Raw genomic sequence first — 14229 nt, forward strand, 5'->3', positions numbered from 1 at the left:
GACTTTATAAAACAATAAATATAAATGTCTGTTCTTTTTTTTTTTTTTTTTAAATTCCAGTCAATAAATAATTGTTAAATTCGAGTCAGTGCCCTGATGGTATTTACAAATGGAATGAATAAATTAGAATTAATGTCCTATTTATATAATGATGATATTAAGAATATAGTTCAATGGACAATTCTGGAATCATTAAATTCCCAAGTTTTCTGTTACATATAGTGTGTGATTTTTTAACCTTCTGCTTATTATCATATGGGTGGAGTCAGATCTTGAGCCTTCTGAAAGAACATAAGTAAACGAATTTGAGCCTTAACTTTATTTGCATATTTGGTATATATTAAACAGTACAGTGGGTAGGGATAGTCTCCAAGCCTTCTGCTGTATTTACATTTGGTAGACTTATAGAGTGGAATGGGTTGATCTAAAGTGACAGTGGGCAGGGATAGTCTCCAAGCCTTCTGCTATATTTACATATTTGGTAGACTTATAGAGTGGAATGGGTGGAGTGACAGTGGGTAGGGATAGTCTCCAAGCCTTCTGCTATATTTACATATTACATATTTGGTAGACTTATAGAGTGGAATGGGTGGATCTAAAGTGTGCTAGTATCAGCATACTATATTACTACAACTCTTACCGAAAATATAAATTATTTTATAGAGACAACTGAAAGAACTAAACAAATAGAGACGACGACCACCACTCCAGTAACCACACAGCCTGAAAAACACGGTAAGAAATTTTAATAAAGAAGGTCAACCGTGTTATCAAAAAAAAAAAGGTTTACTAGAAAAAAGTAATAATTACCATAATGACTTTATATACCGAATTAAATGGTGAACGTTTACATGTATCATTTATTGGAACATCACTGTGGGAAATTCTTCATTTGATTAAATCACGTGACTTATAACGTCAAAATGATTGGCCAATCGAGTCAATAGAATTTAGCATGGGATGTGTGAACTTTCATTCACTGTATTGGCTATTAAGTCACGTGACTTATAACGTCAAAATGATTGGTTTATTGAGTCAATAAAGTTTACTATGGAATGTGTAGTAAAATAAAGCGATCTAGTCGATCAGCTTTCCGTTTTTAAAGAATTGGTAGTAGGATAAAGAGTTACAACTCTTACAGAAAATATAAATTATTTTATAGAGACAACTGTAAGAACCAAACAAACAGAGACGACCACCACTCTTACAAAGACTACCCTGTCTAAAAATCATGGTAAGTTAATCTTAAAATTGATTGAACCTTTTTTAAAAAAAGGGTTATGGATTATTTATTATAGGAACGACTATAAAGGATCTAAAAGAAAAGATTCTGAAGGCAATGAATTCAGCGGAGGAAACTTAATCTCTTACGGGCATGGCCTTAGGTAACTACTTCACATTCATTTGAACTTCATGTTGTCTAACTATCATGCTTTTTTCAGAAGTTTAATTTCATAGAGTAACTAATTATCAGTACAATTAACTGTTTAAATTAAAAAAAAAATGATCTGTTAATGTACGTTATAAATTTATGTTTTTCTCAGTTGTCAAATGACTAATTTTTTCTAAAAAAAATTGTAGGATTTATAATGTGGGCGATTATGGCATCGGTTGCCGCATTCTTGGTATTACTCAAGAAATGGTTTCTCAAAAAATGCTGCGGGGAAGAGCCATCAACAAATAACCAGCCAACACAGCAGCCCACTTTGAACCCGGCCTTCTCCCCGGGACAGCTGAGCGTGATACCACTGATGGTGATGCACACACCACCATCTTCCACCATCAGTGGTTCACCGTCTAGTACTAGTGTCGCCATTACGCCAGAGATTAACCGGGAGGAGGAGGAAGAGGAAGAGGAAGAGCCAGTAGGGCACAGAACCAGACTGTCCTGTGCCCGAAGACAAAACTGGTCTAAAACCAGTGTAGTTTAGTTTTAATTTTGATCAAGTGTTGTTAGATTAGCAAAGGAAAGTAACTATACAATATAAAGCAATATTCTTGGTCTAAATTTTAAACAATATTTTTTGTCAATAGTTACAAGTTGTTCTGTTGAACATTCTTCATTAATGGTAAACTGTCTTTGTTTTCAGAATTTTTTTTATGCTGCTACATTTTCATGTTTTCTGTTTTGCATTTAGAAGTTACTTCCCTTTGACTATCTTGTTAGCAAAATAAATATTAGTTTCTTTGGTAGTGTATTCATTGTGATATTGTAATATTTACATGCAAGTATATGGAGTTATCATTAAATAAAATTATGTGATTGTGCCAACCAGGATTATTTTGAGACAAATTTCGGTCAGTAACATTTTTTGTTGTATTTTTATTTTTTTTCCACAAGAATCTGTAGAACTGTTTATTTAAGAAGCTTTTGTTTTTAGTTTTGTTATCTATAAATGTCATAATGTGTAATACATAAAACTATGTATACAAAAATATTTAAAAAACTAATCTTGCTCGTTTACATATTTTTATTATTGTCTTACAGATTTTCATGTACTCATGGTGCTTCTCTTTTTGTTAATATAATGGTGCTAATATTGAGATCATCAATGATGATGATGAAGGGAGTGAAGATGATTTTTTTTTATTTCCATTTTTGTATATGCTTGTATTTTTTTGTAAAACATAACATCTTTTTACCTGTTTACATGTTTTATACTTGTATATTTTTTTATAAGAACTAAATATACTTTTCAATATCTGTCAGAGATTACTGTATATGATAGATGGACAAAATGTATGATGCATTCTTGTCCAGCAATAAATATATTGCTTCAAAAAAATGATTATTATATTATATAAAAAAATACATGTATACAAGGACAATAAAACATGGTAAAATTTTATTATTTATGAATATATTATTTGTTTTATTGTTGTATGTTTCTAAAATTCGTTTAACGTGTATCATTAAGGAACCTTAATAACGATATTTTTATCATGATGACTTGAGTCTTAAAAAGCTATTACTATTAGACTACAACACATTAGGAATTTCTGTCGATAAAAATGGAAGAAAAATCGTGAAATTTGTGAAGGCAAACCAGTTTCAATGCCATTTTATAAATTAAATGCCAAATTAAAGGCCATTTTTAAAACATTTCATAGACAGTTGGTCTGTTGAGCGCTCTATTCTATACACTGTAACTACATGCAGATTTTGAATAAAAGTATTTAGTATATTGGTTGAAATATTTTCGGGGAGATGTCAATGGAAGGATTTGTACTGCACCTGTTTGTCAGTGAGGAAGAATTGATGAAACTAGACCGGGATATACGTCCCCCCTGGAAAGAGGGTGGAATGTAATGCGAAGTAGAAAGGTGTGAGGGATTGTTTTTCCAGAGTTATAAGGACTGCCGGAGTACCACCAAGAATGTGTCTCAGTATACAGATGTCCTGTTGAAGGGTGCCCGTATATCAGTGCTAGGACAGGTTATCCGTCATGGGAACATCAGACACAGGGGTACGGTGGAGCCTCTACCGGTGGCTTCTGGTGGCTAACACCAAGTACAGACCACCAGGAGACAGGTTAATGCCCCTCGCTCCGATGACACAGGCCAGAGACATCCTTGAAAAAATATCGTGTGGGGTTGCAACTGTGTTACAACTATATACTTATGCATATATCTTTATATGAATGGCATGAAAATTGGCGAGTTGTAAAATTATTTGAGTTTGGTCATGTAAAAAAGCGATATATGTATTTCTATCTATAGTCTAGGCTTTTCCATTTGTTGACTTGCTTTTGAAGTTATTTCCCTCTGTGAAAGTGTGTAAAGACGTCTGTATAACTGTCATGTTATATAGTTAAAACTATACTAATATTTGCTTGAAGCATCTTATTAGTATGATTTTATAATTTTGTGATTATCCAACATATTGCGATAAGCATGATGAAAAGGAAAAACATCTTACATATTCAATAAATCGTTTGCCTTCTCGGTCGTGGTTCTTCCTGGCCCGTCCAGCTTCCCGAACAACAAATGTTCCCGCTTGGACACCCCCTCCACTAAAACTACCTCCTCCTTTGGGTCCCAGTTCATCTTCCGTTATCGTTTTGCTTTATCATTATCGCTAATGCTATTCATGATCATGATTATTATAATGTTTACGATGCAGACGATAGGAATCTTCGAACGAAGAAGAGTTCCACTTTTAACAATTCGGTCGAAAAATCGCGGGACTTGCTATGAGGTCTAAGCTAAGACAAATCTTATCTAAGTTTTATTTTAGATTGTTTTATGATCCACTTAAGTTAGCAATCCTAACTAAGTCTTAATCTTAGATGCAAGACAAAATTCGCACTAAAATTTAGGACAGTTTCATGATCCCGGAGCCAGTATCTCCAATAGTGACTTATCTAATCCCTGATACATTATCATCCTTATTGCAGGTCCAGTTAAGGATCTTCTAATAGCAAAGTCTTTCTGTTCTTTAGTATAACCCGAATCCTTCATCAGCATTTTTACTTCGTATTTCAATACATCATAAGTGATTTCTCCTTTGTTTTAATTTCCTGAGCACACATTTATTATTACTTGTATACCATGATCCATATAATGATATCCATGCTGAGTATAATGAATCGTATACATGTATATAGTTTATCTAAACTTACATCCATCTTCATCATCACTATTCATGGGATTCCCATTGTACTCTGGAATAACCCTGTCATCATCTTGCTGCTGTTCAATTGCTGGCTTTTCTTGAGAACCCTCATCAGATGTACTTTCACCAGTTGAAATGATATCTGAAAATGTTTTGAAAATTCAAGATTTGTGCAAGTGTAAATCTTGTACGTAAATCTACGTAACATTCCGTTACACAAGAATGATACAGTACATCCCAGTTTGATCCAATAGTGTCTTATATTCATTTGGATCATCATAAAAATATTGTTTGTAAAAAGGTAGTAACAGCTGAAATTAACTAAATTTTGTATTTCTCTAAATTTCAAAATCTTTGAAAATGCAAATTAATAATGCTAGCTAAAATGAGGTGCAGAAAAGTATGCAGCCAAATGAAATCTAATTCCTTTAGGAATTAACACCAAGTCAAAGTGTGTGAAGGTAGGATTGGACTTGCTTTGCAAAAGAACTAATCAAAACACCCTTAAAAATTTGTGTATTGTCTAATGAAGTCTAAAAATGACTTTCCAATTTGTAGCTATAAATATATCTGATGCATTCTGTCTGGTGCATGCTATGACATCAAAATCAAAATCAAAATAACTTACCATCCAACTGAATATCGGAAAGTTTTCTTACCACATAATGGGGCACTATTCCAAAATCTTGAATCAACAAAATCGTTGCTTTTTCTGTTCTTTCTAGTACATCAGATGTTTGTCTGTAATGGTGTAAATGCACATCCATATTATGCCCTAGGTGTTGTATGATCCAACTCCTCTCAGCTTCACTGGTATCAAGAGCCTGTTCATAAAAGTATGTAATTGTAGTGTAAAACATAACATAGTAATACTGTTTACTAGCGTGCATTGCAAATCTACCCTTGCAATGGCATGAGAAAAAAGAAAATATATGATTGAGGGGTGTGGGATGATCCAAAGCGCACTTGCCAAACTGAGCACTTGATGCATCTTGACATAAGCAACAAAGAAATATAATTATGGTTTACCAGTGAGAAAGTGAACTGTTTTCAATATATTTGACCATTTATAAAATAACAATTTGTCCAAACAACCACAGATTAAAGAGTATGGAAAGGATATTGATTTTTACCTGAACCATGGTGGCCATATATTTCCTCATATTACTTGTACGAATAAGGCTTGGACTTGACAGCCCGGCCTCTTTAGCAACAATTGATATGGCATCATACGCCCTAAATACACCTCCAGCTGCAATAAAAATCAATGGAGAAATAAAATACATCTAGCTATTTAAGATTATTTTTTAGCTTATTGCCAACAATTGTATAACTGGTAACCTATTTATAATATTTAAATCTTTAAATTTAATGCTGTCCAGCCAGCATGAAATTGTCAAGAACAATATCTGGCAAACATTTGGCTATGTTTGTTTCTGCTATTGTATGAAAAGGATAAGAACTGTTTTTGGTCGTCTTATGGCAACTTAAAATTTGTTAGCTAGATATTTACCAGTACCGACAGAAAACTGCAAAAATAAAAAGTTTCTGGAAATCTTTTGGCAGCTAATAGTTTGCTACTCCTATTAAATAATGCAGTTTTGAATTAAATTGCAGAAAATTTGCTGCAATTAATTTATTCTAATAAGGTAAAGGATTATTTCACGAATTATTGCATTCAGTGGAGAGGATAGCATAATTTACTGTTCACAGGCAGTCAAGCTATGAATTATCTGAATCCCCCATTTTATGTATAACTGATTTATAAACATACAAACTCTGCACTTACTTTTGCTACCAAAAAGGTATGGAGATTCAACTGGAATGGAACATGCCTTTCGGACTATCTTGCTTGCAATAAAACTTAAAGCCTGGCGCGTTTCCAGAGGTAAAATAACTGGAACACATCTTCCAACCTAAAATAGAAACTCATGGACTTATATCATTGACTTATTGTTCTACACTAAGTGACCAAAAGAATTGCAACAAACATGGTTGATGTCATCGCTGTACGTAGGCATCTTTTTGGTATTTATATTCTATTTTTATCGGGATAGACAAAATACGAAAATATTATTTTTAAGTGCATTTTCTAATGGAGATAATTATCATTTACAAACCTTTCCTCGTATCTCAACAACTTCCTGAGTCATTAAAAGGTGTGCTTCGAATGAAGTCAGCTCTTTCATCAATTGTGCCTGAACATCATCTTGACCAGTTTTTCTCTGATTGTAAGCCTTCAATCTGATTAAAGAAACATTGCATATCAATATCTAAAATGCAGCAAGAAGCTATGCCTTTAAGTTCATACTTTTATGAATGGACTCTCCTCATATTTCTAAAACCAACCTCCCTGCACAGAACAAAATACACTTTAACATATTTTACTGTTTAGATTGTATGTAGATCATAAGTGATTTCTCCAAAATTTATGTGATTCAGCCACTTCGTTTTTACGAGGATTACAATATTGTTCAATCTTTCGAAAAACATCTTGAGGGTGGTTCTTATCTTTGCCATGTGCCCATTCAAAGTGATCATAAATTTTCAGAAGTCGCTCACCACCAGTTGATAATTGTTGCAGTTTGAATTTCCTCGGGAAATTTCGCTGTGTCGCTTGCTATGAGGTATATTTCAATCTGACGCTTCCATGTCTTATAGTTTTCCGATACATTAACAGAGAGAATGTTTAATTCAGACGGTAAACGTAAGTTTCGATTTATCAAAGCACAATTACTGGCGCTTCAGCATTCTCCTCAGGGGGGCGCCATACTTTCACGATAGTCGCACGTGGAGTGTTGATTTTAGCAGAATTTTAGAAAAAATACAAACGTGTGCATTAGAATTCATATATATATCACCGTGCAAAATTCACTGTTTAATTATAACTTTATTTTGGACTTTACTTTTAAAATTCAACATCTGTTTCGTAATATTTTCTCACAATTTATATCTTACTAAGTTACAAGTTTATTTTATGATTGACACTTTTCGGACTCTATATGTGATTTCAAAGAGACAGAGTGCCACGTCTCAAGGACTGTTAATCTCTCAAAACAACAATGTGCAATTATCAGCTTTACATGTCTTGGACATCAAAGACTCATTGAGTCTATTTAATTATTTTATATCTGTGAACCTTTCACTCAGCTTACTTATGTCATCACCTGTCAATTTATACTTATTGTTCAGATTCTTATAAATAATGATGTACAATTGTCAATCGGCAGTCTGGAATACGGCGGCCAGCCTCGGCCACGTCCGACTCACCCAGAGTCTTGAGTCCGGAGGCCACTACTGGCCATATCCGACTTGTTTGTACAATGTCTGTCTGTTAAAATGTTTTAATGTTGCCATCGTTGAATCTCGTCCAATAAATACGGAATCCTTCATCACTTGGTTTATTTCTCTGGAACTGTATACTGGTGGACCTTCGGGAATACGGCAAACCTACCCCCCTTCGTTTTTACCTTACGGCCCACAGCGCGCCTCAACCTTATACCTTATACCCTTTACGCCAACATTCCCTCACCCGGTTCGTACTGCACACGACCGATGCAGACCCAGAAGAATTCTCTAGCACCGTAAAAACTACGCGGTCACAATTGGTGGATGAATCCTAAGGGTAACAACAACGCCCGGGGCTGCTGCATATATTTTGCAGTAGTCTGATCCTGGACCTCTTCAGCCAGCGAGTTTCCCCCTTTGAACATCAACTCAGTCTCAACGTAACAACGATGGACAACAAAAGTTCCAGCCATCATGAACTATGCAGACATTTTTCTCTGTTCATCACCAGGAAACAACGGTCAACTGTAGAAACTTCAGCTGTCTTCAAACGTCCGTCACCGGTGTAAGAAAATCAAAGAACATAGGAGAAATGTGATATTCCATTCAAAACACGAGGACGTGTTTTCCCCGGAGCGGTGGGAAACTATCACCGTGCAAAATTCACTGTTTAATTATAACTTTATTTTGGACTTTACTTTTAAAATTCAACATCTGTTTCGTAATATTTTCTCACAATTTATATCTTACTAAGTTACAAGTTTATTTTATGATTGACACTTTTCGGACTCTATATGTGATTTCAAAGAGACAGAGTGCCACGTCTCAAGGACTGTTAATCTCTCAAAACAACAATGTGCAATTATCAGCTTTACATGTCTTGGACATCAAAGACTCATTGAGTCTATTTAATTATTTTATATCTGTGAACCTTTCACTCAGCTTACTTATGTCATCACCTGTCAATTTATACTTATTGTTCAGATTCTTATAAATAATGATGTACAATTGTCAATCGGCAGTCTGGAATACGGCGGCCAGCCTCGGCCACGTCCGACTCACCCAGAGTCTTGAGTCCGGAGGCCACTACTGGCCATATCCGACTTGTTTGTAGCATGTCTGCCTGTTAAATTGTTATAATGTTGCCATCGTTGAGTCTCGACCAATAAAAACGGAATCCTTCATCAATTGCCAGTTTATTTCTCTGGAACTGTATACTGGTGGACCTTCGGGAATACGGCAAACCTACCCTTCGTTATTACCTTACGGCCCACAACGCGCCACAACCTTATATCTTATACCCTTTACGCCAACATTCCCTCACCCGGTTCGTACTGCACACGACCGATGCAGATCCAGAAGAATTACCTAGCACCGTACACATCTGCGCGGTCACATATATATACCAGTGTTCGAGAGTCTATAGATGAGTTTTCACCGCTGACACCATGTGTCCATAAGAAAGATATGGACCGGACACGATTGCACAGACAGACGGACGGACAAGGTGATTCCTATATACCCCCCAAACTTTGTTTGCGGGGGGTATAAAAATCACCCACAACTCATCCGCTTTTTTTCTTTGGTCAATTGTCTCTATAGCTCCATACTCTTCCCCACTGTCTAAATCGACAACCTTCCGACCATTTAATAACACGAATATACTCTCATTTTCCTCTAAGAAACTCCAAGACATTTTGGACGCTTCTATAGTATTGCACCAAATGGACGGGGTGTCGTTTGGCTGGTAATGCAAGCACTGTGTTAATGACGATAATTTATGAAATATGACTACACAATGTTGTTAACAGTGCATGGAAAGGTCACATTTCCGCCCCCGATAGAAACACTCCAGATATAATTAATGAAATATTACTACACAATATAATATGTACATGGAGCGGTCACATTTCCGCCCCCGATAGAAACACTCAAGACTTTTATGAAATATTAATATACAATATGACATATATACACCTACGGATGATACATGTATTAAAAATGTTTATACGACTCTAGTTCGTCTTTTATCTTTTTTGGAATATGTCCTGAAGCTGTAAGCTTAATAGCTGAGGACCATATCTGTTGTTTGTTCATTTTCTCTGTCCATGCCTCTTGCTTTCCTCGCGTTCCTAGAATTCTTCTCTTGCATGGAGTTTAGGCGGTAGTTTTGGAACCTCTATACCAATGCACTGTGAAGTTGTCTCCAGCTACATTGACTACTTGGCACAGCTTTGGTCACTCGCCGGCATATTATGGTATGTCCAACAGGACGAAGTCAACATTACTGACAGGCCTAGGTTTAGTAGCGGTAGCGCCTTTTCAGATAACAACCTATGTTAACAAAATAATAATGTTCTAAAATGCATTTTAGCTATATCATGAATAATGAATAAATATTAGGTTCTTATTAAATAAACTTACTGTAGGTATGGGGGTTTCTTGTAAGTCCAATGTGAAGGGATCCCCAAACTCTTCTTCATTTGCACGTGAGTGTTTCTCTGTAATGTAAGATTAGTCTTAAAATTCATTTGTTCTTCAAATTAAAACAAGAAATCATATTGACGCAAGCGTCAAATGGGCCGCAAAAAATATAAATGTTGTATGAATCATTGGTTGTTTACATAAAAACACACCACAAAGAAGAAAATAAGAGTTGGTTGTACTAATTTGTATGGTAAATTTTAATATACTTTCAGCAACTTGTTTTGAAGTTTAACATTTTACTATTATCATAAAGAATCGATTTTGTTACTGTAAGCATTTTTAACGGAAATTGTATGATCATTGCCATAGTATGAAGTAAAGGAGAACACATTGATTTTTACATTACTCTAATAAAAAGTTCAACTTATCATTTTTCTCTTGGAGATTATGTATTTCAAACCTTTTTTTTTGTTTTTTTTGTTGCATTGTATTGAATGAAAACTTAATGCATTATATAGTCATTTTCTTTGACACGGCACATAGAAATTCAAATGTATCATTTATATAAAATTTAATGACATTCAGGTCTTTCGTATTTCAGGTCTTTAGTATGTCCCGCATACCGATCCTGATGCATTGTTTTGAAAATAATGAAGAACTCCGAAATTTCCCGAATAGATTATAGTCTCGATAAAAACGCGTCAAATACGACAATCTACTAAGTATGGACTACTTTTCATTTACGAGTAAAACAAAAAATATGTGATATTTTCTAAAAGGCATAAAACATATTTCTACATGCAAATTTACGTTTAATTCATAAAAATAAGCATAGTGTTAATTCTATTAAAAAAGAACTATCCCGCAGAAACGCAGTAACAATATTTAAATGTGTATCAAATAACGGACCGCCTTCCGGCGGCCCGTAAAAAAGGCAAGGAAATAGGTTTGAATAATGCCCTTCCAATCGAACATATTGGAAATTAAAACAATAAAATAGAAATTCAAAAAAAAAACAAAAAACCAATCAATTACAAGTGTAAATCTAATTAGCAGCACAGATTTAAACTAAATATATCTAATGTCAAAGTAAATTTTTAGCTTACTTCGTGTTTCTGCAGCCAAGTCCTCTAATGGTCATGATGGATTGGTGTCTAGAATAACAAAATTTCACTTGTAAAATAATAATAATTTTAATTTTTATTTAATCTTGATTGCAATTGGCAGTCTACTTACCATTGGCATCATAATTGCGGAAAAAGCAATTCCACCATTCCTTGTCCTCCTCCTTTGCGAAATACTTGAAACTAGTCTTGACATCGTTTTCAAATTCGTTGATATTCTCATGTATTTCGTCAAAGGAGGAACAATAATGCCGGGTTCATCCCCAACCTTAGATATTTATAGTAAAATTTAATATTATTTATCTTTAATCCATTTTATCCAATCCGTCCATCTCTCAGTAAATTAACACTTTGAGAGTGACAATAACAATGTAATATATTAACAATACTCATACGACGGTAGTTCGTCTTTTATGGAATATGTCCTGAAGGAGTAAGCTGAACAGCTAAGGACCATATCAGATTTTTTACTGATTCTCTCTCTCAATGCCGTATGCTTTCCTCGTGTTCCTGTGGGTCAAGGCGTTAGTTTCAGAACCTTAACACTGATGTACTGTATAGTTGTCTCCAGCTACATGGACTACTTGGCACAGCTGCGGTCACTCGCCGGCACATTTCATGCATACACAGTGCCGATCAGACCAACCTAACACCAGAGTAACCCCCAACAAAACTCCGTGTTTACTTTTGGGGTTTACTATTTGAAAATTTGGGTCCACTCGGGTTTACTCGGAAATTGTTTTTAAGGTCAACTGTACGCACTGAAGTGTGAAGCATAACCGTCTTTTATTTTACCGTCCTCCGACCTGTAATTCCTGTTTCTTGTATATTTCCAATACTCAGCTAGCGTCTGCTTTCAGGGGTATACTTCTGACCGGTTTAATCCCTGTGCCCACTCTAGGTTTACTCTGGGTCCAATCTAGTTAATCCGGAAAGTAAACGCTGGGTTAAGTTGGGGTTTACTTTCTGTTTGGTTGCGGTCTGATCGGTATATGTAATATGTACTGTATTGATCTGGATTGAAATGTTTACTTCTTATTTAATTTTCCAATATTCCAAAACCAATTCAGTTTTAAAAATTGAAACAAAAACATTGTATATGTAAACGTTTACTTTAATCAATTTGCTGTAGAAAGTAAATTTTTACAGCAGTACTTTTTATTGTGAAGGATTTAGATATAATTTTTGCATATCTAGTTTCCTTCAAATAGATGTCAACTTTCCTTATTGATTCCTCATCAATTTTTAAGATACTTCCCGCTAGACGGTTTGTGCATTTGATACGACCTCGATTATCATTGCAAGTCTGTGTACCTGCCACTTGGCTTTGCCAATCAGTCCGGAACTCCGGGGTAAACTCATTAGCCGCCGCCCTACCGCCAGCTCAGGGGTCCCAGGGCTCTAGCCTACTCGGCCTCGGGCACAACCTGTTTCACCTTTTGTGTGTCCGTTCCAAGATTTCTCATCAACTATTTCTCGCAAATGCTTGTAATATTAACAAACTTTTTGTTAAGGCATGCCGTATATAATAGGATCAATTTTTAACACATCAGACATCAACAAACAGATACCAACTAACTATTAATAGACAACTGGTTTGCATTTAGTCTCAATTTTATTAAATAGACACTCAACACAAATACCTGAGCAACTATAAATTGCATATGCATGGAATTTGAACATACTCATCGTTTAGGTATTCCATAAAGTGGGATTCATTTTTCACCAATTATACATCAACCACCTATTTAATTACTACATTGTTTACAAAACAAAACAAAATACAGCTGTGAAGAACAGTATTTATTAGATATGTAGTGTGGTGAGAATGTACATGGGAGCGAGTTAACTTGATACCGGGTGAGTGTGCGCATGCGTGAGTTGATGAATGTCGTCTTGCTGTTGTGTACATGGTGTGTGGTGCATGGTGAGTTGCGGTGTGGGTTGCAGACATTTGTAAGTGCAGAGCGGTTACTTGCCTTATATTATATATGTAAGTGTTGTATGCAGACCATAATTAAACATCACAGTAATAATTACAACCGTTGTCAGTTGTGCAAACGAGCATATAATACTTCAACAAGTAGTAGTAGATGCTGATTTAATGTTACGGGACAAATACACATGCTGGCCAGGATCAACTCATGGTGCTCGTGTACTACGTAATTCAAGTCTCTTTAATTAAGCCCTGCTGCATGATGCTCGTGTACTAGGTAATTTAAATCTCTTTAATTATGCACTCGTGCATGATGCTCGTGTACTACGTCATTCAAGTCTCTTTAATTATGCACTGCTGCATGATGCTCGTGTACTACGTAATTCAAGTCTCTTTAATTATGCACTGCTGGACAGTAGTTCGATGTGATTAAATACATAATACCAGACAGCGAATATCCCTCCAATGAAAGACAATGGCCGTTTGAACATAAATCAAAGAAGGTTTAATCGAGTTTTGTCATCTGCACGTTAAGTAGTAGAGAGGGCTATTGATAATCTAGAACAAAAGTTTCGGCGCCTACAAGAAATAACCTTACATGACTCAGAGGAGATAATCAAGACAATGGTATATTGATGTATATTGTACAATCTTTGTATCTTGCATCACGATGGTGTCGAGGATTTACCGACAATTGATCCAAACAATGGCAACCCTAATAATTATCCAAATGTGTACCCCGATGGAAGAGATGGAATACAGAGGAGGCAACAACTTGTTCAGGGACTACCATGATTACTTTTTATCCGATAATATCAAGAAAACCATTCCATACTGGA

The 14229-nt window shown here is 35.3% G+C and overlaps 1 protein-coding gene and 1 pseudogene across 1 annotated transcript; one reads left to right on the forward strand and one right to left on the reverse strand.

Annotated features, from left to right (window-relative positions):
* The first annotated feature begins 1339 nt into the window (after nucleotides 1-1339).
* Nucleotides 1340-1931, forward strand: LOC128169812 (uncharacterized; annotated as a pseudogene).
* Nucleotides 1932-5229: 3298 nt separating this feature from the next.
* LOC128169813 (uncharacterized) lies at nucleotides 5230-8376 on the reverse strand. Its single transcript, XM_052835876.1, has 5 exons — nucleotides 8296-8376; nucleotides 6736-6888; nucleotides 6405-6531; nucleotides 5749-5867; nucleotides 5230-5439 (listed from the first exon to the last, which is right to left on the reverse strand). The coding sequence occupies exons 1-5, from the start codon at nucleotides 8374-8376 to the stop codon at nucleotides 5230-5232; spliced, it is 690 nt and encodes a 229-aa protein (XP_052691836.1).
* Nucleotides 8377-14229: the final 5853 nt, after the last annotated feature.

This window comes from Crassostrea angulata, unplaced genomic scaffold (genome assembly GCF_025612915.1).
Source record: "Crassostrea angulata isolate pt1a10 unplaced genomic scaffold, ASM2561291v2 HiC_scaffold_223, whole genome shotgun sequence".
Taxonomy (NCBI): domain Eukaryota; kingdom Metazoa; phylum Mollusca; class Bivalvia; order Ostreida; family Ostreidae; genus Magallana; species Magallana angulata.

Excerpts from the sequence above, each read along its gene's own strand:
- LOC128169813 (XM_052835876.1), bottom strand. The coding sequence starts at position 8,376 with ATGGCTGGAACTTTTGTTGTCCATCGTTGTTACGTTGAGACTGAGTTG. Across the intron at positions 6,889-8,295 it reads GAAACTCGCTGGCTGAAGAG|ATATTGATATGCAATGTTTC; the intron begins GTCCAGGATCAG and ends GCTGCATTTTAG. Across the intron at positions 6,532-6,735 it reads TTGTTGAGATACGAGGAAAG|GTTGGAAGATGTGTTCCAGT; the intron begins GTTTGTAAATGA and ends TTTCTATTTTAG.